The sequence below is a fragment of the Heliangelus exortis genome, chromosome 9 (assembly GCF_036169615.1).
Source record: "Heliangelus exortis chromosome 9, bHelExo1.hap1, whole genome shotgun sequence".
In the NCBI taxonomy this organism is placed as follows: Eukaryota; Metazoa; Chordata; class Aves; order Apodiformes; family Trochilidae; genus Heliangelus; species Heliangelus exortis.
In genome coordinates this window covers 2988524-3015563 of record NC_092430.1, presented here as the reverse complement: position 1 = coordinate 3015563, position 27040 = coordinate 2988524, and the positions used below count along the sequence as shown (strand labels likewise).

Genomic DNA, 27040 nt, shown 5'->3' with positions numbered 1-27040 from the left:
GTCTCTGGCTATTTACTGTTCCTTTTCCTTTTATTAGCAGAATTCTCTCCTGCCTAACTGAAATCTTTGCTTGTCACTTGGTGGTTTGGTCCACTGCCCCCATGAGCTTACAAATCCCTTAGGGCCATCTAAAATTTATATCATAGGAAAGGAAATGACAGCTAAGAGAGAGAGAAGAGCAGGAGGCAGAGTGATAAATGAGATTCTAGGAAGAGAGAGTGAGAGGATATTGGTTTTTATGAGTTTCTAGAAATCCTAAAATAGACCAGAACTGGGCCACAACTAACAGAAATCCTGACTGCTTGCTGATCAACAGAGGCATCACTTCTGTGGGAGAAGGAGGTTTGGCAGAGGACACCTCCTGCAGCCTTGGTGTAGTTACTAGAGAGAGTGACTTGGAGCTGGAAGGATCCTCAGCTCCACTGACAGAGTCCTTGGCATTAAGCAGAATGAGGTCAGCTTCATATGTTGGAAGTTTTCAGCTGGTCCAGTGATTTTCCAGGAGCCTGAGTCAGTTTTTCTGAATGCATGAATCTGGCAGTTCATAAATCATTTGGCTTTTATAACTGTCTGCCACGAGCAGTATAAAACCTGCTTTACATATACATGTGGTGAGGAGGAAATTTAGGATCAGAAGATGCTACATGAATGGACTGAGAGACTGTGTTTTTATGGCAGAGCACTGACTGAACTAAGAGTCTTCAACTTCTAAGGCTTTTCTTTACTTTTTACCTTCTTAGTGAATTAGCAAGGCAGAAGTGTTCAGTTTTCTTGGCTGCTTTTGAACAGTTGGAAGTCCCCAGTGCTTCTGCTGAGGGCAGTGAGATCAGCAGAGGCCCAGGTGACAAACTGGGCACAAAAGGTTGACACTGAGATAATGGCAAATAAAAGAATTCTGGGGAGAAAACTATATTTGGCTCCCTAAACAAGGCTTGATAATCACTTGGTTTTTTTCCCACAACTTGTCCTTTCCAAGGATGTGCCTCACTCTGCTTCTCTCTAAGGTATGGGATATGTTTGTCCTTTGGAGCCCACAGCTCCCCCCCAGCACATTGCAACCAAAGTGTGGGGTGGCTGGGGGACCTCTGGAAGTCAGCACCTGGCTTAGAGTTCCATTTGGGAGGGCTCCACATGTTCTTAATAAAACACACCCACTCTTCTTGCAGGAAGCTGATAACCCCACTGGTGTCCTAGTTGCCCCTTTCTGAGAAAGGCCCAGTATTGAAACAACCTGGAGATAAAAGTCCCAGCTTTACCTACATATTATTCCTCTAAATTAGGGTTTGAGCACTAACAGCAGGATTGTGTGTGATTGTTTGAATAGTGTGATGGGTTTTGACTGCTCCTCTTCCAGTTTTTATTGGTTTTCTCATCTGCTCTTCTGTTGCTGCTTCAGCAGGGGGTTTCATCAGAATCATAGAATCATAAAATTGGCTGGGTTGGAAGGGACCTCAGAGATCATCAAGTCCAACCCTTGACCACATCCAGGCTCTTTTTAAATATCTCCAGGGATGGAGAATCCACCCCTTCCCTGGGCAGCCCATTCCAATGCTTGATCACCCTCTCCCTAAAGAAATTCTTTCTCATGTCCAACCTAAACCTCCCCTGGCACAACTTGAGACCTCTTGTGCCCTCTTGTCTTGCTGAGAGTTGCCTGGGAAAAGAGCCCAACCCCCCCCGGCTCCAACCTCCTTTCAGGGAGTTGTAGAGAGTGATGAGGTCTCCCCTGAGCCTCCTCTTCTCCAGCCTCAACACCCCCAGCTCCCTCAGCCTCACCTCACAGGACTTGTGCTGGATCCCTTCCCAGCCTCCTTGCTCTTCTCTGGACCTGCTCCAGCACCTCAATCTCCTTCCTGAGCTGAGGGGCCCAGAACTGGACACAGGACTCAAGCTGTGGCCTCCCCAGGGCTGAGCACAGGGGCAGAATCCCTTCCCTGGACCTGCTGGCCATGCTGTTCCTGAGCCAGCCCAGGATGCCATTGGCCTTCTTGGCCACCTGGGCACACTGCTGGCTCCTCTTCAGCTTCCTGGCAATCCAGACTCCCAGGTCCCTTTCTGCCTGGCTGCTCTCAGCCACTCTGTGCCCAGCCTGGAGCTCCCCATGGGGTTGTTGTGGCCAAAGTGCAGGACCCGGCACTCGGCCTTCTTGAACCTCATCCCGATGGAATCAGCCCATTGGAATCAGCCCAGGAGATTCCCTTCAGGAATCAGGAGAATCCATTCCCAGGCATGGTTCCTCCATGTCCCTCAGGGATGTTCTTCTTGCCAAGAATGTGTCTCCAGCCCTGGGTCTTTAGCAGTCTGCCCCTCCCTGTGTCTCCTTAAGGTTCTCCCCACATTTCCTGACATGTCCTCCCCTAGCAGTTCCCACTCTTCCATAAGAGAGCTCAAGCACTGTGTTGGCTTTGCCTTCAAGCAAGGCACTTGGCAGGCAGGCAGCTGGAGTAGGATTCAGAATTCCTAGGAGCCAGTGCAGATCTTTCCTTTTTGTTAGTGAGCCTTGGATCCTGACATCATGGAATGAAAACCTAGCAGAAGAATGGATGGAGTAGCTGTTACTTCAGAGCCAGGCAAAAAGGTTTCTGCAAATGAACAGTGGCTGGAACAGTTGCAGATGACTCTGGGTATGTTCCCATCTCAAAATCAGAAATAAATGCAGTCTAATTTCCTCATTCTGATGAAGAGTAGCTACATTTTCCATGTTATGAATGTTATAGATATCATAAATATTATACAGTGTTTCAAATACATAGAAAGATTCCCCTTATTGCCATATGTGTGACAATCTTCCATACTGCTCCAAAGGTAAAAAAAGACTTAGGAGTCTTGAGAATGGGTACTAAAGATGGTGGATGGCAGATTTATGAATCACATTCCCATTTTTTAACCCAAAGCACCTTCAGTACTTTTTATTACCCTCTCCCTTCATCAGAAAGTTACTGGTTATCCTTGACAACAGACAGCTCCACCTGCAATTTTATTCATCTCCAGTGAACTCATGGCTTTTCTTTGAACACAGATTCTCATCTGTCTTAAGCCTTAAGGATTAGCATAATATTACTGGAGAAAAACTTGGAATGATCCAGATGACGGGATAAGGAGGACAAGGAAGGAAGACAACAAAAGAAGAGCTTGAGATGAATTCTGATTAAATTTGTTATCTTCCTATTTTATTAAATTTGTTAGGTTAAATTTGCAAAATTGCTTAGGGTATTGAACAGTTCAACATGAGGTCAGTCTGGCTGCAAAAACAAAGCGTTTCCCTTTTGAAGAGGTAAAATAAAAAATATTAGATATTTTCTCTTTTAAAATCAGTTTGTGCAGGACGGGATGTTCTGGCTATAAATGATACAATTAATTCTCTTTTTGGAGAATATCTGGGGTGAGATTAGCTGCATCATCCAAATGGTTGATTTCTAGCCTCAAACCTACCATAACCCTGCTTTTTCTTTATGTGGATAGGGTTTTTACAGGTCTTATTTTAAAAAGTGCATCAACTCCAAAATAAGAAACAGAATCTTCTCCAATTATTGCCATTTAATATGGATCAATTACAAACATGGCCTTGATGCAGGCTGAAAGCTGCACACCTCAGAGGTCAACTGCCACTTTTAATACACTGAAAATGCCTGTACTCTGATGGAGAATTGCTGTTGTTGGAAGTGTTTTCCTGGGCACCAGTGCAGATCCCTCTGGTTCTTGAGATGGGAACATACCCAGAGTCATGTAGCTGGAGTTGAGTTACTGGCAGATAGTTTTAGAATTGAAAGCTAGTGTTGAGTCTTTTCTGACCAGTGCATTTTCCCATCCTCTTCCCTCTTTTTTCCTCTTATTTTCATCATGCTTTTGGTTACAGTTAGATTTTACTGCCTAATCCTGTCACTATGTCCTTGTTCACTGGAGGGATGGCTGATGAGAGCTTTTTTCTCCTGCAGGAGCTTTCACCTCCATACCCTCAGCTGTGAGACTACCCAGGTAGTTCTCAAACAGGAAGCATTTTAAAGCATGATTTTGACAACTGAATTAATCTTGCCTTTCAGGTTTTTGTCAATGGAAGTCAGCTGCCTAATAGGGCTTTTTAAAGCAAAATAAAATGGATCTCTCCAGTCCTTCAGTGGTAAAGGAGAAATAAAATGGAGTGAGGCAAATTGTGTAGCTACACTTCCACTGACTTCATCTGAATGAACCAGTGTGGTTTGGTTAGGAGCCTCTTCCTGCTCCTGTGTACATCCTCAAGGCTTTGGCAGCATTTGAACTGATACAAGAGGCATCTACCACTCTTTTGCTAGCAACCATCAGTGAGTTTTAATCCATACTTACATGAGGAATGACACCTCCAAAAGAGGGGTTGGGTTTTATTACAGCTAGGCATTCAATTTAAAATCATTTGCCAGGTTGCAGCATTCTTGATCCTGTATTTATAAAGCCCTTCAAAAACAGGGGATGTGTAGAGGACCACAGAACTGCTGGTGATGGGCTTCCCACAACACTGATACTTCTGCTCCAGCACAAGTTTGCACCAAAGGCTACAAATTTCTATTTCTATTGAACAGATTTCTATTGCCAAGAATTCCAGACAAGATATCAATTAATTTGACTGCCCCATAGCAAAGCTGTCCTTCAACATCTATCCTAAAGTGTGTTATCATACAGTCATAAAGATAGCACTTCTATATCCAAGCTAGATCCTTTATGCTGTAGAACATGGTGTTGCTGATGCCCTTAGAAATAGTTTCAGAGTGGTTAATGAAATAAAGAGGCTTTAGAAGAAATCATAGAATCCTAGAATTGGCTGGGTTGGAAGGGACCTCAGAGATCATCAAGTCCAACCCTTGATCCACTCCCCCCGTGGTTCCCAGCCCATGGCACTGAGTGCCACATCCAGGCTCTTTTGAAATATCTCCAGGGATGGAGAATCCACCCCTTCCCTGGGCAGCCCATTCCAATGGCTGAGCACCCTCTCCAGAAAGAAATTCTTTCTAATGTCCAACCTAAACCTCCCCTGGCACAACTTGAGACCTCTTGTGCCCTCTTGTCTTGCTGAGAGTTGCCTGGGAAAAGAGCCCAACCCCCCCCTGGCTCCAACCTCCTTTCAGGGAGTTGGAGAGAGTGATGAGGTCTCCCCTGAGCCTCCTCTTCTCCAGCCTCAACACCCCCAGCTCCCTCAGCCTCACCTCACAGCACTTGTGCTGGATCCCTTCACAGCCTCCTTGCTCTTCTCTGGACCTGCTCCAGCACCTCAAGCTCCTTCCTGAGCTGAGGGGCCCAGAACTGGACACAGGACTCAAGCTGTGGCCTCCCCAGGGCTGAGCACAGGGGCAGAATCCCTTCCCTGGACCTGCTGGCCACGCTGTTCCTCAGCCAGCCCAGGATGCCATTGGCCTTCTTGGCCACCTGGGCACACTGCTGGCTCCTCTTCAGCTTCCTGGCAATCCAGACTCCCAGCTCCCTTTCTGCCTGGCTGCTCTCAGCCACTCTGTGCCCAGCCTGGAGCTCCCCATGGGGTTGTTGTGGCCAATCCCTATTGCACTGGCTCCACACAAGTTACCCCCAGTGTATTTTCAAAGTCTAAATTGCATTCTGAGCTGAACTTCAAATTCCATCTAAAAGTTTAAGAAATTGCTGAACAGCAGTTATTTATCTTCTGAGACCAGTGATACATTCAGGTAGGGACCAGGAATATCACTTCTGTTTGTAGACAGGCAGGAAATAGGTAGTTGAGTCTAAATCTGCAGAATGCAACCTGGATTTCAACTCTTTGGGAATGGACCAACTTCCCAGAGGCACGGAGGGAGAGCAGACAATTCCATCATGCCCTGGATCATAACCAAATCAAAAGTAAAATCTTGAAATTGGTCCTGACAGCTCAGACACGTGTAGCTGTCTGCCTAAAATGCCATCTCTGTCCTTTCATGTTGCTTGGATATGCTGATGGGTGACTATGCAGGAAGCACAGGAGGGACTCTGACTGCCAGAATTAGTAGGAGATCCCTTGAGAAGGAAGGACTCTCAGCTGGAGGAAGGAGGTGAGCTTTGCCTTGCAGGATGGAGGAGAGCAAAGCCAGGCATAGGATACTGAGAGAGGGAAGGACTCAAAGGACAGCTCCGTGTCAGGCCAGACAATAAACAGAAATTCCCAATTAGTGCTAATTAAGTCTTCCTGTCTAGTCACAGGGAAATAGACCCCATGGAAATGACAGGAAGGAACTAAGTCAGTACTCCTGCTTTACTTTAGTACCCTCCTGGGAAAGATTGGGAAGTTTGTTACGGATCTGCCCTTCCTCCTGTGGAGAGATTCTGCTTCCTCCTGAAGTTCCCTGAATCCTCACCTTGCACCCCTGAACGTTCCCTGGTCACCAGCCCTTTCTGGAGGCTGGGATGGACCAGAGACCCTGAACTTGGGAGGACAGTGACTGGGAGAAGTGTCAGCTCAGCTTGTCAAACAGTGATGGAAAAAGCACCCAGCATCTCTTTTCCAGGGAGCTGTCCTCATGAGCTGCAGTGCACTAAGGGCTAAAATCTTTTGGTTACAATATTCGTGGCAAGAAATAAGCAAAACCCAAAGTAAAGTTTACACTGAGGGTGAGCATCTGCTGATTGCTGATAGACACAGGGAAAATGATTCTCTGTTTGAAAATGGCCTCATTTTGCCTTTGCCTGCCTTTTTTTATATTGTGGAATAAGTGTCTCTTCAGCAAGACAGAAAGCTCCACTACTTATGTTTCAACAGTGCATTCTCTCTCCCAAACAATCTTTGCTGCCCCAAGAGCCTAATTACTACGTAGGAGATGTTAACAGCCAGATCATTGAAACTTTCAGAATGTTTTGATCAAATATAAGCAAGATGTAGTTTGTATTTTGCTGCCCTGCATTCTAGGAGAAGCTGGTCCCCTGAGGTAGTAAAGTGTGGACTAAGTTAATAAATTTAAATATGCTTGTGTTGGCTCTTTGATTATAATTATGATTGTAATTGAATTGGGTAGTCTTTTGCATTTTTAAACACAGAGTATGTGATTGGATTTTTTTTTTTTTTTTCCTTTTCAAATTTTGCTACTGTTCATCTCTTCAGGGGAATCATCCAGTAGGAAGACCTTGTTTTGCCAGAGGGAATGTTGTCATAGAATCATAGAATCCTAGGGGTTGGAAGGGACCTCGAAAGATCATCTAGTCCATCCCCCCCTGCCAGAGCAGGGCCCCCTAGAGTACATCCCCTAGGAACGTGTCCAGGTGGGTTTTGAATGTCTCCAGTGAAGGAGACTCCACAACCCCCCTGGGCAGCCTGTTCCAGGGCTCTGTCACCCTTACAGTAAAAAAATTCTTTCTGATATTCAACTTGAACCTCCTATGCTCCAATTTACACCCATTACCCCTTGTCCTATCACTGGTCACCACTGAGAAAAGCCTAACTCCATCTCCCTGACACTCACCCCTTACATATTTGAAAACATTGATGAGGTCACCCCTCAGTCTCCTTTTCTCCAAACTAAAGAGCCCCAGCTCCCTCAGCCTTTCCTCATAAGGGAGATGTTCCACTCCCTTAATCATCTCAGTAGCTCTGCGCTGGACTCTTTCAAGCACTTCCCTGTCCTTCTTGAACTGAGGGGCCCAGAACTGGACACAATACTCCAGGTGCGGCCTCACCAATGCAATGTTGTGACTCTGTACTGATTCTCAGTATTCATTTTTTGTATTAGCAGTCCCCTTTTCTATCCCTCTCTACAGCTGCTTCTGCTTTTGCTGTGTCTGGCATAAGGAGGGTGTCTAGGTAGTAACAGGTACACTTGTGAAAAATTGAAGAATTAACTTTTGGGTTTCTCTGTCTCTGACATAAGCCTCTTGTGTCAGTCTGACTGGAATAACAGGACAATGCAAAAAGCATTGTTCCAGCTTCTCCAAGAAATGAACAAGGGGAATTGGAACCCCAAAACCTGTGTCTCACAGGCAGCTGAGAGATGCAGCTTTTCTGTGTTGAAGCTAATTGGTAATAAAAAATGCCATCAGGGTAAATGGAGCAAATAAAGGAAGCAGTGCTGGCAGTTCCTGTGATGCTAAATGCTCTCCACATCTTTTGCTTTTGTACACACCCTCTCTTTGGAATGAAAAAATCCAGCTCCCACTGGCAAAATACTTAAAAGATAAATTCTTATGTGAAGAGACAGTCAGGGGACTGAATGACTCAGGGCTGTGGGATATGGAGCCTCCTGTAACAAGATCACCAGCTCTCATCCATCCCGGTTTGGTAGTGACTGAAAGCATCTCCAAGCTCAGCAGTTTGCCAGGGTCTGACAGAACTAATGGCCTTAGCCCAGCAGATCCCAGTGGGCAAGGACTTACATGCTCTTATGGATGTAGTTTGCCACATTCTTATTTCAAAATTTACTGAACATTTTTCTCTGTGGTAATTGTTTTGACAGAGAGACTAAGCACATGCCTGCATTAAAAATGGGATTATTTCAGTCGAGCTGTGCTGATAAGCCCATTTTGGAAGAGAACTCACACTGGCAACTGTTCCTCTGCCTCTCTAACTTGACCCTTTTCCCTGGACAGCATAAGCTATACCTACAGCTGTATTAATAGCTACCCACAGCTTTCTGCTGGCACTGCTATTTGGCTGAAAATGTTCTTTCATCATTTACTTCTCACAGTACAGCTATGCCAGCAAAACGTTTCCATGTAACCTAAGCCTATGAGGGAGAAAAAACCCCTGTGTAAACAGTTTGAAGGTGATGTTTTGTAGTCAACCCTGAGGCAGAGACTTCAGCAAAAAGCTCTATAAATACAGAATTGTCATGCCCCATCACAAGACCCAGTGCAATCTCACCTGCAAGCCAGGGGGCACTTGGTGTGTAATATTTGTGCAAGCAGTGAATATAGGCTTTTAAACTGGAAGTGTAAATACCAGTGGCAAGAAGGAAAGCTGTGTGTTCAGAGAATTGTCTTGGGAGGATGATGTGTGCAAGTGCAAACGTGCTTGTGCCACACCATCAGAGGCACCTGGCTGTATGGAGGCATCACAGAATGGTTTGGAAATACTTGGATATTTGAAAGCTCAAACATCCTTCTGAAGACTGGAGTGCCATGGTCTGGTAACTGCAGCAGTACTGGATCAAGGGTTGGACTTGATGATCTCTGAGGTCCCTTCCAACCCAGCCAATTCTATGATTCTATGACCCAAACCACAAGTATGGTTTGTGATTCCTGTTGAGTGCAGCTAAGAGGAAACAAGAAGATTCCTGGAATTAGAAATATCTTTGCTGTTCCTTGCACCTCTCTCAGCAGTGCCTGGGATAGGTCACTGCCAGACACAGGATAGTGGGTGGCCTGGATGGATCACTGATGGATTTGGAGCAGACCTTTCCAGCTAGTGAATTTTGCAGCCTTTGTTACCTTCCTCGGTATCACTTAGAAGAAAAATTGTTTCCTTGACCTTGAGCATCACTTTGGCAGTTCCTGCTGGATAATTCTGTATGCCTGCTTTAAATGAACTGTGGCTGTTGAGGCTGGCAGAGAGTACTGGTGGTGTTGGGTTGGTTGGTATAAAATATCTTCAGCTGGTACTCTGTGTTAGGTGGTTTCCTTTCCTTTAAGAAACAGTAGCAACAAAAGTATTAATTACAGGCTCTGGAGAAAGAAGTTGAAACCAAAAATTAACTTCCTGTTTTCATAGGAGTCATCTGGGACAAAATGGATACTCAAGGCTCCAGTTGTGCTTTCAGGAAGGGCTGGTATTGGGTACAGTAACAGCATAAAAAAGAAGCCTCTCTGTTTCTTAATAAGAGCCCTTCCTGCCTGCCTCTACCTGGCTTCCTTAGCTCTGGTCCTGGATGCTGTGTGGATGTTGGAGTGGCCTGTGTGAGGTTACTTGGTTTTTGCTTCATACCCTTTAATGGCTTTTAGTAATGCCTCGATTTCCTGGGAAATAATATTTTTTAGACAGGAGGCAGGTATCTTGTTACTCCTGCCAAGTAGCAAGGAGGGTACATAGATGTGTATATATATATTTTATATAAATAAAGCTGGTGTTTAATAACTGAACCTAGATATTTTAAGGTTGGCAGCAGTTTTTTTCAGCTTTAAAGACAAGGCATTGTTTTGGGAAAACAGGATGTTTTCCTGTGCTGAAGACAGATTTTTCTTTTCCCCCAGCTAATCCTGGTGTCTGCAGCTGCTCTCTAGATATCACCTCTATGAAAGGTAGGGAATGAACTTTTGAATGTCTGTAACAGCTACATTAACTGGTATGGTTTATTGTAGAACTATGGATGATGGTAGCTGGATTACTACATTGTAAATCAATCAAGTGTTCTAATGATATTCTAAATCCTGAGAGAAAGAGATTCATGCAGGGAGAGACAGTGATTTATTTCACCAACAGGTAACACATCCATCCCCAGTCATGTTTATTTATAATTATTTTGAAAATACTTCAACCCTTCATAAAAACTATTTAAAAAAAGAAATCTGTAATGATTATACAGTTTTGCTGCAATGAAAATTGACAGTCTTTGCACTGTGATATCTGGTGATAGGAAAGTGGAGAATAAGGAACTTAAGATTCACAAACTTCACAATAAATTAGTTGAACAGTTGCCTTTGTTTAGCTGTCTTTTAAGAGCAAACAAAGGGAGCTTTTTCCATTTTATTCTTGTCTATTCTTTTGAAAGTGCCCCACAGTATCTGTAGTTTTAAACCTTTGATACCCAGGATTTTGAGTGTTTAGCAAGTCATCCATTTCCAAGGCTTTACCAACACAGAGAGGATTTATTTCAATCTGTGCAGTTGATTCTTTGATCTGGGGCTTGCTTAAGTGCATTCCAGTGCAATTAATTAGAAAAACCAGCATAAGGCAGTGGCAACTACAAGTAATCTTAGATGTACTGATTAGTAGCTCTGCTTTCTTGAGGATTATTTATTTGTTTCTTGACAGCATCAGCTATTCATGGGCAGGGGAGAGTCAGTTAATTGAGAAGAGGGAGCTCTAGTACTGGGTGTGAGTATTCACAGGAAAAGCAGCAGTGTGAGAAACCCATCCAGCACTGATTTAAAGAAGAAAGCAGGTAAATGGCATTAGGACAAGTCACCTCTCCCGTGCCATTGGATGAGTGGCAGGATTTAGTTCACATCCCTTTGGTGGGTAGGAGTTGTTCCCCTTTAGCAGCCCTGCCTGGCTCACAGGCAGCGTGGAAAGGAGAGTTTTGGAAATGAGCTCTTGCAACATTTTTCTCTGTGGCTGCTTCCAGGAATGGGTTGTGCTGCTCTTTGTGTTTTCCTCCCTTGGGCTGTCTTGTTTCTTGATGCACCCTGCCTGGTGGAAAGTTATAATGTTTACTTCTATATCCAGGACATGTCGATCTCATTTAAAAATTCTGTGCATCTCAATTCTGTTTCCTGACTCTTCCAACTTTTTTCAGTACAAGTAACCATCCATCAATTTTTTATTGGAACAAGATTGATCCCTGAGCAGCTCAGGGGTGTCTGTGTTGCAGTTGCAGCTGCCTGACACAGATGCTGCATCCTTTTTGGCTGAGGTAGGCACTTGCTGAGGAATTCAGTTGTCCTGCATAAGCAATCAATAGCTGCTCTCTGACTACTCTTGCTCCTTTAATCTTCCTGTATGGTTTATTTATAATTTAATCTTCTTCAGGGAGACATACTTTCTTTCTATCCTTTCTATCACTTTGCCTGAATCTTTTTTGAGTCTCACTGCCAGTGGAGCTCCTGTGATTTGCAGGAGAAGCTGGCTTATAATTCAAAAGAAAATGCAAACTCCAGCCTATCTGCTTTGTTTGCAGCTGATTCAGACAAAAATATCTTTGCATATTGTTTATTATTTCTACTTTGTCTTTCCACTATTTCAGCTTCCTTCTGGATTTCTTTTGTCTGCATAGCAATATCCTAATTGTTCTTTCTGCCGTGTCCTGAAGTGCCCAGAAATCAAATGCAGAAACCCTGCTTTATTATGTAAAATATGCACTTGTTTTGTTAATTTTATCCAACTTGCCCCCTTGGGAGGCTGAATCCCTAGAATTTTATCTCATGGCAGGGCAAAGACAGCACAAAGCTGTGCAGGGTCCCATGCAATACCAGTGCATCTCTGTCCTCTTGGCTTCAATATTAAGTTCAGCAAAGACTGCAGCCTGCACTCCCAGTTTGTTATGGACAGCACTTACCCCCAGGAGCTGGAATGAGGCTCCTCAGGTTTTGTCTAGTGAAAGGGTGGAAAATTCTATCTTCCACTACCTATTCAGGGGAAATTGGTGTCTGACACCATACCTTCATTTCATTTCTGGAGCTAAATGATCCTGAAAGTGCATTTCTGATAGTGTCAGAGGAATTAATACCCCACCATACCAATCACCCATCTGCCCTTGGATCTAACTTACATCCTTTGTACCTCCACTCCAGCTCTTTGCCAGTAGAATTCAGAAGGATTATCTAAGTAAAAGGAATGTACACACTTCAGAGACCTACCTCTCTTTGTGGACCAACTTTAAACCAAGCCCTCTCCCCCCGGGCTGTTCGTGCAGTGCAGAGGCACAAGCAGACACACAGAATTTATCAATCCTCTCACTTCCCCAATACAAACTGGATTACTGCTTGGTGTCTGGATGGAGCACACCAGGGATGATCTTTCCCTTTGTCTGCAGGTTTCTTCAGCACCAGGCTGGAGAAGGCCTTTGCAATTGGGTTTGACTCCATCTGGTGTTTTTAAAGCTGGGACCGAGCTTGTGTGAACAGAAAAAAGGGGAGCGTGTGGGAAGTTGTTCTGGGTGGATGGAGGGGTGATTGTTCCTCTGTGAAATTTCTGAGCTGCTTCTTGCTCTTTTTTTTTCTTTTCCTTCAGCTTCTGTTATCTTTGCTGCTGCCTGTGCAAGAGAGCTGTGTTGTGTTAGGTACACACAGACACACACATACATGAGTTTCACACTCCCGTGCTGGCACTGCAGCATGAAAGAGTGAAAAAGCCTACACTGAAAGCCTACATCAACCAGGATTGTGAAGCATTCAAAATCCTCAAAATCAAAAATTACAGCTTATGTAATATACAGGGGGAAAAAAAAAGGGAGTTGTGGCTTTTCATGCATACCCACTCACAGTTAAATTATTGAACTCATTGTTAGATGTATATAGAGTAGATATTACACACTTCAGTTCCTGCCAAAAGATAGAAATGTGTAACAGATCCTGACTCTACAGCTATTTAAATCCAGACCTAAGTAACTCAGGTTAATTTAAACTCTGAAATCTGGTACAGCTCTACTTTCTGTCCACATTGTTGTACCTGCTGGAATTTAGGGTTTGCTTTGTTTTTCTCTTTTTAACCTGTTTCTCCCTAAGAGGTTTTTACATTCTCCTGGTAATTGTGAACTGGAAGGTAAACCTGCAGCTCCAAAAGCCATATAAATGTTGCCAGCTCTAGAGATGCTCTTTTTTCTGGTGTTTACACCCTGCCCTGTGTTTCAGAGGGAGTGAGACATGGCAGTGGGAATCCAAAGCTCTGAGCACCAAGCAGATGCTGAGGGACCAGGCTGGCACGGAAAGCCATGGCAGGGTCTTCCACAGGCTGCAGAATCTGCTTTGAAAAGCCTTTCTTGGTAGTGGAAAAATTTGTATTAAACCATATTTAAGCTTTTCAGAATCTTTAAACTCTACTTAAGCTTTCTTTCTGTCTTAAGAGGAGCTGGGAGTGCAGGGTAAATTATGTATTAGTGGTTTCCTGGAGCCAATGTGAGAGTTGAGACTCCACTCTGTGTATACCTGAGATTAGGAGCAGAAGGCAAGTGGATTCTGGAGCATCTGCACACAGGCATTCAGATGGTACCTTTTCTTTAAACAGTCTGAAAAATCCAGCCAAATTGTGAGAGGGTGTACCTTCTAATTCCCTTCACACAAAGAGGCACTGAGATACAGTTTCACATGCTGAAACCCCCCCTTGTGTATTTAGAAACGTGTGCTTTGGATTGCATCCATCTACAAGAATTTGTGAGGGTTTAATTTTTTCCATTTGGAATTAAAACGGGACAATTTTTGTACAAGATTCTTCTCTTCTGCCTCCAACTCCTAAAAAATCCAGGGCTTGTGTTTGTCAGGGTTAAGCTCCTAGTGGGCTGCCAGTGGCACAGCCCAGGGATTGCTGCACTGGGAATCAGCCCTTTGGGAATCAAACCCTAGGAAGAGTCCTGGAGTGGAGAGGTGGAAGGGTGAGCAGAGCCTGCCTAAAGGTTGTTACATCTCAGAACAGCCTCTTTTAGCACAGCAGAGTCCCAAGAGCAGAGACCAACAGGCAAAACAAATGCAGTTACCACAGCAAATAAAAACTTGCTGTAAAAACACCCCTCTCATTTACTGGAAATGAAAAATGTTGATATAGGTGTTTATACAAGTGAGTACTGGATTCTTGGCTTTTGGTGTTTTGTGTGGCAACCTTTATTTAAACACAGGGGGGCAAAAGAGGCTTGTTTGTTTGTTTGATTGGGGTTTGCTTTCTTTTTCTATGACTTTTAAAGGGCTGAACAGTTTATTGTTTGGGAAATGCAGGAAGAGTCTAAATGAACACCAGATGAGAGGAAATTGACTGAGAAAAATTAGGGCTATTTGCTACCAAAGGAAGTAATCATTGGACATACATTAAATTCCAATCTCTATGTGACAGTTTGTTTTGTTATGCAAGAAATCAGATTGTAGAGATTAAAACCAAACCAAAACACAGAGGTGTTTCCAAGTTTGGGATTTTAAATGGTAAGCAGGGGTTTGTTGTACTGCTGGCCAATAAGGCAGGAGGCAACTTTTGCTGAAGCAAGTGAAGAGAGGAAAACACATTTTATGGTATCTGTTATTTGTAGGTTTCATTCAGTATGACTTTATAAAGAGAATATAAATTCTTTGTTAACTTTCATCTGCCACATTCTCAGCTCATCCATCATTAGAGAAGCCTTTACATATTATTTACCTGCAAGTCCTTGCTGGAACTGCTCCTGTAGGAGTCACTGTCCATTTTCAGTGGAGAGAACCATCATAACCCTCTGAACTGGCTTTCTAAGGTGAGGGTTTCACTGCTGCAGTTATTTCCTTGGTCCCTGCCAACTAACCCTGCAGGGTAGGTCCATATTTTCATTTAGCTGGTGGGAGGCAAATTCACTGGTTCATTATTCCATTCACTATCTGCAGGGAGGGCCAATTTGAACTGAGTAAGGGTCCTCACAAATCATTTGAGGAGTGTGTAATAAATAGATGGGCCTGGCTCAGAAGGATGCCTTAAATCAGCCACGTGTTTAACATCACTGCTTTTTTTAAAACAAAACAGTGTTTTTCATCCCTGCAAGCTGGCAGACACCCTGTTCAGTTCAGTGAATTTAGCAAGGACACAGGAAGATTTTTTTATTATTATTATTATTTTTATTTTCTTTAGCAGTAGAAAAATTGTAGCCTGGGGGCATGTTGCTTTGACAGATTGGGGTTATATGGTTGGAGCTGCCCTCTGCAGCTTCCTTCCCCTTCCCCCTCCTCCTCCTGGCAAGCAGGATGAACCATGTATGGTTGGAAATAGCTATTTTTCTCTTTTTCTATTGAAAGGCCACCACAGTAGCCAAGAAGGACTTATTAGAGATTTTGCTTTTCCTGTGGGAGATGCTTGAAAGCTCAGTGAATAACCTGTAGAAATAAAAAGTAAAATATTTTGGCTGTTTGGGAGGGAGGCATTTAATCACAGCAAAAAATAGGGGATTGCACAGTCAAATAAGCAGATCTTAGCAGGTTTTAGAGACTAGCAGTGGGAAGTAAGAAGGGTGTGTTGGAGTGTAGGAAAGAATAGATGGAAATGAACTAAAGAAAGGTAATAGCATCATATTTAGGATCTGTAAGTTTATCACAATTATGTTGACTTGTTATTAACAAAACAGAAGAAACAGTGTTTTTAGAGGAAGAAGGGTTTTATTTCCCCTTCAGGAATTCAGTCAGAGTGTTACTAAATGGGGGTTATTCTGCAATATATCTGCAAGAAAGGTTTCTTTTTTATGTAGACCTGCTCAGTGACTGCATGTGCAGTATGGCCTTGCAAAAAAATAAAAAACCACAAACAAAACCACAAACAAAACACAAACAAAAAACCCAAACAAACCCAACAAACTCTGCTAGCAAAACTAAAGCTGCTTTGTGCTGATACCTGAGAGTGGGACAGCAAGGTTTGGGGTGGGAGCCCTGCAGGGCAGCACTGCCCCTGGAGTGTCATGGAAATCTGCCCTCAGTTACCTCCCATCCCCTGACCTCAATCCATGCTGAAACAGGGGCTTTGCATAAACATGGAAGGAGATGGTTCCAACTCCAAAAGATGGTTATGATCTGAATTGCCAGAATAAAGAAAGGAGGCATTGTCAGCCCTTCCTTCGTGCCTGGGAAACAGGCAGAGGGAGATTGGTGTGGTGCTCATAGGCTCATTTTGTCAGAGGGGGTACTTACACTCAAGTTTCCTGAATTAATTTGTGTACTACAACTGCCATTCTTTTCCAACAGTGATTTTTTTTTCCTCCCTGAAACTTCAGTTCTAATACAGGGCTGTTTTATCAAAAACATGATTTCCTTTTGCTCTGTTTAATTAGTGATCCTTTCTTCAGCCCAAACCGTGTGGCTTGCATGCAGATCCAAGTTGCAATGCTCAAGTTGCAAATGTCCCCACAGAGCTTCAGGTGGATTTTCAGATTGGAACTACCAAGGACAGGAATAGAAGGAAAGGCAGAGATGTGACCTTGGCTTCTGCTATTATTTGTCCTCCTGGGGATCAGGAGATCATGGATACGTAGAAGAAGATCCTGCCAGAGTAGTAATGCTGTCCTGCCCAGCTTTGCAGGAGAAGAAAAGAAAAATCTAACTAACCAGACTGCTCAAAATTGGTGATTTCAGGAAGGCCAGTGAGACTTAGCATTGCATGACCAAACTGGTACTCTTTGGGTTTCATATGTGGCAGTATTGAGTGAAACTCACCAGCCCAGGAGAAGACCACACTTAGGAAATGAGCTTTTAGGAATACAGAAGTAGCTGTCTGGGACACCCACAAAGTAGCTGAAAGGAAGAGTACCCACAGCTGTGTGTATTTTATGGGTTTGATTTATCACAGAATTGTCACAGTTGAAAAGACCTCTAAGATCACCAAGTCCAGCTGTAAAAAAAGAAAAAAAAAAAAAAAAAAAAAAATCACCATCCCACTAGAGCACATCCTGAAGTATCTCATTCATGACAGAACCCCCAGGTCATTTTCTGCCAGACAGCTTTCCAGCTACTCTTCCCCAAGCCTGCAGCATTGCCTGGGGTTGTTGAGATCATAATTCAGGACCTGGCACTTGGCCTTGTTAAACCTCATGCAATTGTCCTCGACTCCCACTTGTGCACAGTGTCACCCAGTGTCCCCCTGTGCTGGGAGCACACGTGGATTTTATTCCTTGCTTTATCAGGCAGAGAAGGTATTTCCTTGCTTTAGAAACACTCCAAGACACCTTAGTCCCAAGCTACCAGAAAGGAAGGAAAAAAAGGCCAGTTTCCATCTGTCTGGAGAGGGTCATCACAGACTGCCATCCCTACCAACCCCAGAACTTGAGCCAGGCTCAAGATAAGCTGAAGCTGGAAGCTCTCTTTGTAAAAACAGCTGTCACAGTTTCAGTTCAAGGTACTGCTTGTGTTGTTGGGACTTCATTAGACTTAGAAGATGAAGAATGCCCCACGTCACTGTGTGGGTTCCTTCTGATTGCCTTGCTTTTTCACCCTTTTTATTCTCACGTATCAAAAATGAGCCTGAAATTTATCTTAATTCATAGTAGATTCACTGAAATTAGGATGAACTATTGCTGCTCTTCCTTGTTGTCAGCTCCTGCCTTCTCCTTCTACAAAAGCATATTGCATTCCTGGTTTCCTGTTACTTTGTGCTGATGTTCCTGTGGTATTATCCTGGCAGCTGAATCAATCAAGCAGCAGGTGTCCTGGTCTGCACAAAGGGAAAATGATAGACCCAGCTCATAAACAGAGCAATTGCTGGGCTGTCCTGCTGCCCTTTTTTCAGGGGACACCCTGTTGTGTGAAAGGCCTGGCAGTCCCTGAAGTCACAGTCACTCTCTGAACTTGGGGGATCAGTGGAATCCTGATCCTGGAGCACCAGACCTATGGAGATGGGCTTAGAGTTGGGGTTCTTCAGCTTGGAGAAGAGACAACTCCAGAGACCTATAGAGCAGCCTTCCAGTACCTGAAGGGGTTACCAGAAAGCTGGAGAGGGACTTTTTACAAGAGCATGGAGAGATAGACAATGGGTAATGGTCTCCAGCTGAAAGAGGGGAGATTTAGATCAGATATTAGGAATAATTTTTTCAGCGAGGATGGTGAGACCCTGGCCCACGTTTCCCAGGGAACGTGTGGATGCCTCATCCATGGAAGGGTTCAAAAGCCAGTTTGGATGGGGCTTTAAGCAACCAGGTCTAGTGGAAGGTGTCCTGACTTGGCAGGGGAGCTGGGACTAGATGGTCTTTAAGGTTCTTTCCAACCCAAATCATTTTCTGGCTCTGTGATACATTCTGACATTGGAGTCTGTTGCTGGAAATGGATGTTGCAATTTACATTGCAGCATTTATGTTACTACTCAACAAGACTAAGGTGGTGGGCAGTGAGAAAGATAAATATGGGCCTAATGCTGCAAAAACTGATTTACAAGAGATCCTGCAAGAACAAAATAATCCAAGCGCACAGTGGAATAGATGCTGCGATGCCAATTTATTGTCCTTTTGATACCTGCCCTGGATCCCAGCTTGCCCAGCCTTCTTTCTTGTTACTAGCAGAATACTTATTTCATTTTCTCTTCTTCTTGTAGAAAATTTTACTACATCACACTGCTGAGAGATCCTGTGTCTCGTTACCTCAGCGAATGGCGTCACGTCCAGAGAGGAGCCACGTGGAAAACCTCCTTGCACATGTGTGATGGCAGGACCCCAACTCCTGAAGAGCTGCCCTCGTGCTACGAGGGCACGGACTGGTCAGGCTGCACGCTCCAGGAGTTCATGGATTGCCCCTACAATTTGGCCAACAACCGCCAAGTGAGGATGTTGGCTGACCTGAGCTTAGTGGGGTGCTACAACATGTCCTTCATCCCAGAGAACAAGCGGGCGCAGATCCTGCTGGAGAGTGCAAAAAAGAACCTCAAAGACATGGCCTTCTTCGGCCTGACGGAGTTCCAGAGAAAGACTCAGTACCTGTTTGAGAGGACTTTCAACCTGAAATTCATCCGTCCCTTTATGCAGTACAACAGCACCAGGGCGGGAGGGGTGGAGGTGGACAATGACACCATCAGGAGGATTGAGGAGCTCAATGACTTGGACATGCAGCTCTATGACTATGCAAAGGACCTTTTCCAACAGCGCTACCAGTACAGGAGGCAGCTGGAGAGGATGGAGCAGAGGATAAAGAACCGGGAAGAGAGGCTTCTTCACCGGTCCAGTGAAGCGCTTCCCAAGGAAGAGACTGAAGAGCAAGGACGTTTGCCCACTGAGGACTACATGAGCCATATTATAGAGAAGTGGTAGCCTAGGGAGACTTTTATATGAACGGTGTTCTAGGGTTTCCATATAAAAAAAAAACAAAAACAAAACAAACCTGGAAGTAAAATTGCAAAAAAAAAAAAAAAAAAAAAAAAAAAAACCCGACAAAAAAATTTTATTTAAAAGCAAGTCTGTAAAACAGAAGATAGATTGCTTCCTTGAGCATAGGGTCTTTTTACTGTTTCTTACAAGACCGTTAAGATTCTTTAAAAAAATTAAATAAATACATAAAAATGAAAAAAAAAAGTTCAACATTATAATGCAGAGATAAAAAAAATACACAAATGCAATTACCCGCTCTTCAGGCCAAATACAAAAGAATGTTTCTTATCTTTACAATTCAAGTGCAAACGGCAGAAGTAGGATTTTAAAAATCTGTTTATCCCCTCAGCACAATGATATAAAGGTGCATAATTTAAAAGGAAAGGAAATGGAGGTTTTCATGTGGGTGTTTTTGGAGGTGGGATGGGAATTACATTACTTTAAAATCAATGATAAACGTGACCAAGTTGAGGATGTGCTATCCTGCCAGGTGGTGGTCTGAGCCCAAGGGTGGTTACTGCCAGACAACAGAGCTCTGTACAAAGAAAGAAAGAAGAAAAAAACATCTGATGATGAGAAACATTAAAGCAAATTGACTCTGGCCTAGCATATGTACTTAGCACAATGGGTTTTGTTACATTGCACTGGTATCACATAGGCATTGGGAACTTCATCATAAAAATAATAGGGAATTCATGCATTTAGCTCCCAGATCAGTTTCACAGTCAGGTCACCCCCCCCCCCCAAAAAAAAAAAAGCCAATCAAATTCCACATAGGCTCAAACATGCACCCACATTCCATCCTGTTACCCTACACATCTGCTGCTCACACTGCCATCAGTATTACATGTTAACAGCACATGAACACACAGTCCTACATAACTAAAAACCAGAAAGAATAATTTAAATAGCAGTACTTCCTGGTAAATCTGCCTAAGTTCCAGGGAAGACTCTACAAATAATCAGTCATTAATGGGAATATGACAAGGGGATGAACCTGTTTTGTTTATTTCTTTGTGAAATACTGAATGAGAACAAGAATACAGATGTACCTGTATCTGTATTTTTTCAATTATTTTTACTTGCTTTTATCAAGAGATAATGGCATCAGCCTGCATCCAGTGAAGTCATTGGAATTGATTTAAGTGGGAACAGGATGGGGCTCTCTTCCAGAGCTGTGAAAATTTCTGACTATGGGTCTGAATTAATTATGAGACAGTGAACATTGTCTTTTGGCAGAGTGCCTGTTCTGCAGCTCTTTATTTAAATGAACACACTGTGTTCATAAAACTGTAAAGGGGAATCATGGATAAGGTTTTTGTAGTCACAGACCACTTTCAAACCAAAACCTTTTATTTTTCAATGCTGTTTTTCAAGGACTCTTGTAAGTTTAATCCTCCAGTGCGATGATGGTCTAACCAGGTTTTGCTTACTTTTGAGTCATAAAACAACAATTAGTTCTGTAATTCCTCTTCCCACTCACCAAATTAATGTATGGCTTATTTTCTTGCTGTAGCAAGCACTTCTTTGTTTGGCTGGAAGAATGGAAATGAAGCAGTTTCTGCCTGTTTCATGTGTCACTCCCTTATTACTCAGTCTGTCAGACATGAACCAGCTACAGTTTGAGGTAAACTGTGGACAAAATGGAATATGATTGAATTTTCAAAGGCCACGTTAAGCATGGATCAAATGCAGCCTTGAAATCACCAGAGGAGAGGCAGAGAGGTGATGAATTCAACTTCAGCATGTCATGTTCCCTTTCCCATCACCCAGATCCATTGAAGTGCTTGCTTGTTTTCTGGTTTAATTCTCTCTCTGCCTCTGTGCACTGTTTCCAACAGTTTCAAATTCAGACTGAGTTTTGCAAAGCAGGGGATGCCTAAAGCAAAGGAGCTGCCATGTTTCTTCAAGGTGATACACCTTGCTTTTGGAGATAGCCTTCTTCAGGAGAGTAAAGATGACTAAAAACTTAAGAACAGAAGATACAAACAGTACTTTGGTCTTAAATACAACCCTGCTACAGCCCTGATCCCAAATATACCAAAGTGAAGCGATGCCTTTCCTGTTGAGTTCAGATGGATTTTGATGAGGTCCACATCCTGGTGCTGCAAAGTGCACAAGCATGCACCCATCCATCCATCCATCCAACCATCCACAAGCACAGTGAAACATGCATTCAGCTGGCACAAATACTTCCTGGTGGTGTTGCTGTGTTTAAGGTTCTGTCAGTCCTTCTGCCACAAAACGGCCCCTGATCCCAGAGATGTGTAGCCTGGCCATAAGTTTTTCCTCCTCTCTGAAAAGCAGGAAGCAGAATGAAGCAGTTTTAGGTTGTTGGCTTCAGGGCAGATTGCATTACAAATCTACTTGGCTCATCTCTGAATTCCAAGATTGGGAGGAGCTACATCTGCTTAGTCCCACCCCTTTTATGTGTTGCTCCAACTAAAGAAAACGTTTCTATTTTTAAAATGCAATTTTACTGACTGTTTAACCACAAAAAAACAATAGACAGGATATTAAGAGCAACTGTTTAATATGCACAGTTTCCACCTTTACCCAAAGGCTTTTCTCTGTGCATCTTCTGTTACAGCTCCATAATACAGCAATGGTTACTGCAGCTGATCCATAGTCCAGGTGCCCAGAAGCTGAGTTCTGGCTGAGTGAATGCCCAGGCAGGTCTGCATATGCCAGCACTGACTTCTGAGAGCCAAATTCTGCTTCCATCTACCAAAGGGTGACAGTAAATAGGACTGTGTATAATTAGGACCAATAACATTATTTGCCCTGGTTTGCCTGAGTTGTTCGTGTGTTATGGGCTCTGAGCAAGCAGCTAGAAAAATCCAGCTGGATGGATCTGTCTGCAGGATTCTCTAAACTGGAGGCAGCCTCTGACCCTAGAAGCACGTCAGTAGGAGGCCTTGTTTCCAACATTCTTTCTGTAATAAATTACAGTAACAAGCAAATGAAAGCAAACTATCTTCAAAACTGTCTTAACAGTTTCACTTCAGCCCACAAAAGGAGCCCTGACCTCAGCTGAGCACTGGGGAAGAAATTCCTAGATTCAAATCCTGCACCCAGCCAATTCCTTGGTTTCTCCAGCATTGAGAATAACAAATTTACACACTGTAAAGAGGTACTCCATGGGATGAGAAGTATAGGTCACTTTGAAACAGATTCTAAATATTGGAAATGAAGAGAATGACCCAAAAGCCATCATTCACCTTGCTGGTCTGTTTATGACTGTAAGCCAGGCTTTAATTTATAGTAAGTGCTGTGTGCCAGAGCATGGGTTACAGTTCAGTACTTGGCACTATGCTTTAGTGGGTTTAAGGGAACCTTTTAAACATAATGTGAATGTAGTGTTTTTGTGATTTCTATGTACTACAGTTTGAAGTGGTACAGTTGATTTTTAGGACTATTTGATGCTACAACAAGATGAAAAAATGTATGCGTAGTTTTCAAGTGGGTGGCAAAAAACGGCCTTAAGGCACCCAGTCAGATAGTACATACTTTTTTAATATCTGCCTCCTTCTCACAAATTGTTTTTCCTGTGACTTCCAGACACACTGAGACCTTCTTCAGTACAAGAAGTGTTTCTCCATGGGCCCTGTCAGTGCATCACAGTCCTGGTCAGGATAGGTGAGTGCTGCATATAGTGAGGGCAGGTGCAATTCTTGTGTCTCTTACTGGAAGCTGCTGAGAGAGTTCCCCTTGAATTCAGATTTTACCTTGTCAGATGCTTTTCCATCCCACAGTGTTTCAGCCAGTGTTCCAAGGTCACCTGGTGAAAAAAACCTTGTGAAAAGGCTGGGGCCTTTTAAGGTATTAAGTTTAAGGTATTTCTAAAGGTTTATACAGTCAGCAGTATTGGTGTGAGTGAGCATTTTGGTCAGGGAGTTCCTGGTATCAGGGCAAAGATGATGGCTTGTAGCATCTACCATTTTACCCTCTGCTGACCTTTGCACATTGCAAATGAAGTGGGGATTTTCCAGTTCTGGGGCTCCAAGCCATCAACAAAAAATGCTCAACAAAGGAACAGTCAATTTCTGGCTTGCCTGAATTTCTCCCTTTGTGCTCAACGTTTTGGAATAAATGGGGAGGACTTTGCACACCATAGTCCCTTACAAAATTAGAGCAGCAATACAAGCAGCCTCAGGAAGGTCCCAACAACAAGCTTTTGAATCATCTCTCCCAGGGCTGTCCTGTAGGAGCAGAAAGGGTGGTGCAGTTGCCAAGGTCTGACAAAAGAGAGAAGGACCCCCAAAGTCAGTTGGGAAGTTTTCATTCTGAGCCCATCAAATTACTTCCCTGTGACCACTGCACAGCTACAGAAGGCCATGTCTGACATTACAGAACAGGGCCTGACCCAGGTTTATATCCTGAGGCTGCAAGCTTCTCTAGCAGAAACTGATGTTTAGAGTTTATAAGACACCCCCCACACCCTCTCCTGTCCTGTAGAATTTTTTCCAATTTTACAAAAATGTGTAGCCCTACAGAAGCTGGCAGCACAGACTATCCTGAATGTTGCATTTCCAGGGCTGTAGCTTGCAATGGAAGTCACTCTACCTGCTGGACTCGAAGCACAGGGCTGGCTGTGTTATCATTTTGTTGTTTTATCTAATATTAGCAGATCATGTGCCAGGGGCAGAGGTGAATGCAGCAGAGCCAAGGTTTTAAAGCACAGGCAGCAGCTCAGGTAAAGCAGCAAGCAGCATGCACAGTGTCAGCTGTTTGCTTTGCCTCTATCCACAGGAGTTTTGCCAAGGAGATTGCAGTCCTGATAAGTGCATGGGTATTAAAGCCTGTGCTGTCCCAGCTGCAGGTGGTTTTTGCTGTGATTTTTAGCCATGCAAGCTGAAAAGAAGCAAGATTTGGAAATGAGGCTGTCTTGTTCCTCCAAGCCCCACACTTCTCTCCCTGTTTTCCCACAGGTGCCAATTCCACAGACTGGAGTGAGTTGTACTTATAATGAGTATTTTTAACCAAATGGTTTACTGAGCATGATTTGTTTTGTACATATTGGAATATGATTTAACTTATTTCTGTTGCCCCTTTTCATCTTTTATTTTTCATGAGGAAAAGACAAAAATCCCCCCTCTCTCTCAATGTGAAGTTCCCCTGTGTTTGCATGAGGTCTGCCAGGCAAACATGCAACAGCCACAGGATTTCTCACCACCCCTACCAGTATCTGACTTTATTTTTCACTGTCATTTTTGTCAGGCTTTGCTTACATTGTCTCTTTTTCTTTTTTTTTTTTTTTTCTCCCCCCTTTCTTGTGTTCTTTACCTCCCAAGGAACTCAGTTCTTCTCTTTTAGGATTTGTGTGACTGAGGGTAAAATACAGCTGTCCCCCACCCACCTTCCATATTATAAATCAAATAGATTTAGCTTCTCTGAAAGGGATTGTGGCTGGTGTCATTCCATTGGGCTGAATGTTTATGGTTTGCACTTTTCTTTCCACTTCAGGAACTTAAAACCAACAAAAAATAAAAGACAACTGTTTAACCTGAGCCAAGAAACACTTTAAAGTTTTATATATTTATTTATAGCATCTTGCTAAAGAAACAAGGAGTGTTAAAAGGTTTTTTTCTCCTATTCCACAAGAAAAATTGGGTTTAAAAAAATCTAATAGCTTTTGTCTAGATCAAGAATGAATGTTAGCAGATGAAATAAACCCTGAAACTGAGCATGTTGTGTGTGTTGTCCTTGCATTGCCCTTTGGATGCTGTTACAGTGTGGTGTGTCTTGCCTTCCTGGATTACACAGATAAAGCTGCCAGTAAAGTTTATGGAGAATATTTGTTTTCTACTAAAAAACTAGACTCCTAACACAGGAATATACTCAAACAGACACTGCAGTCCATTTAGTCCTGTTGTTACACTTGAGCCAACATTACAAAAAGTCCTTAAATCTCCTAATCACTACCATATTTTTTAAATTATTTACCTTTAATACTGTACTTAGTTTTAGTTTTAAGACTTGTTGTCTTAGTTTTATTTTTCAGTCCCCACAACAATCATATTTGCAGCCCATAAATGGCAGTTGTTATACCAAATATTTCAGAATTAACTTTTTTTGTTTGTTTGTTTCATAGTCAGAAGCTCTTTGACCCAAAGTGTGATTTGTGAAAATGCTCTCTAGTTAAAGGAATGAAACGAGCTGTGCACCTGGTTTTGACAGAGGGAAAGTTACTGCTAAGGGGTAAGAAAATTCTGATTCAAGCACTTTACAGTAACTTTGATGAGAATATCTTGATGTTTATGTGACCTGTGGTGGTACAGGCACCATCAGTTTCCACCATACACGTGGCAGCAGCATGTGAACCACCCCACCTGTGCTGCTTTCCTCGTTCTTTTCTTATCCTCCTGCGTTAGGAATCCCCTTCAAGTTACCGGAGACCCAAGTAGGTAAGAGTTTTATAAAGGTGCCACTAGAAGGAACACTGCCCTGTCTCGGTTCCTATTGCTGAGCGCCTTGGGCCCCTTGAAAAAGGACCGTTCACACTCCGCTCCTCCGTCTTGGGATTTTTTTGATCCAATTTCTCGAATCAACCTCCCATCCACGTCCCCGAGCCATTACCGCTGCTGAAGAAGGAGCCGTGCTTCAAAGGTACCAGACTTTTATTCATTTCTTGCTTTAATTTACCTCAGAACATCCACCGCCCTCCCCCCTCCCTCACCCGGCAGCGCTGCTTCCCTCCCCCCCCCCACCCCCCGAGCACAAAATGGCGGCCGCGCCACAGCCTCATGTCCCCGGCGGTGGCTCCTGGTCAGCCCACTCCCACTCCGGAGACCCACGGTGCCCACGGGGCTGGTGAGTGCCAGGGTGTGGGGAGGCAGGGCCGAGCACACCGGCTGCCATCTGCTCCCTAACGGGGAGGGAGGGAAGGAGGAGGAACCGCCGCCTTCGAGGGTTGTGGTGCCAGGGAGCGGCCTGGCGTTCCCGTCACTTTTTGGGAATGCGTTGTGTGGATCTCTGGTGTTTGTGCACCCCGTCTTCTCAGCGAGGGGCTCAGGTGCCCCTCAGAAAGGGCTCTGGGGGTCAGCTGAGCCCGTTTCTGTAGTTTGGTGGTAAGGGTGTTTCCCACCGGCAGCGATTTTCCAACATCACCACAGAATTTGTCCACCTTAAGTAGGGCGGGCTGTGCCGTGGGTCTGGGCACTCCTCTTTGCTGAGAATTGTGAACTTTTGTGTCCTAGAGGCTTGGAGCACCGTGGGCTGGTGGCCTCTGGTCCTTCCAGAACTTTAAAGAGGGTGAAGCAGCCTGGGTATGGACGTAGCTTGTGCTGAGAGATGGAGTCCTGTACTGCGGCAGTGCTTCTGTTCAAAAACAACTCTTTTTTGCTTCTCTTCTTTTCTCTAAAGCCCGAAAGAAGCTCTGACTCACGTGAAGTCTGTGCAGGCAAGGTGCTCTCATTTGCATGTGGTCT

General features: G+C 43.7%; 1 protein-coding gene across 1 annotated transcript in view; it reads left to right on the top strand.

Annotated features, from left to right (window-relative positions):
- The window catches only part of HS6ST1 (heparan sulfate 6-O-sulfotransferase 1), a 179530-nt gene extending 154234 nt beyond the window's left edge, over positions 1-25296 (top strand). The window contains exon 2 of the mRNA XM_071751700.1: positions 18845-25296. Coding sequence (XP_071607801.1) covers positions 18845-19553 — 709 coding nt within the window. The 3' untranslated portion in view covers positions 19554-25296. The remainder of the gene's footprint in view (positions 1-18844) is intronic.
- Positions 25297-27040: the final 1744 nt, after the last annotated feature.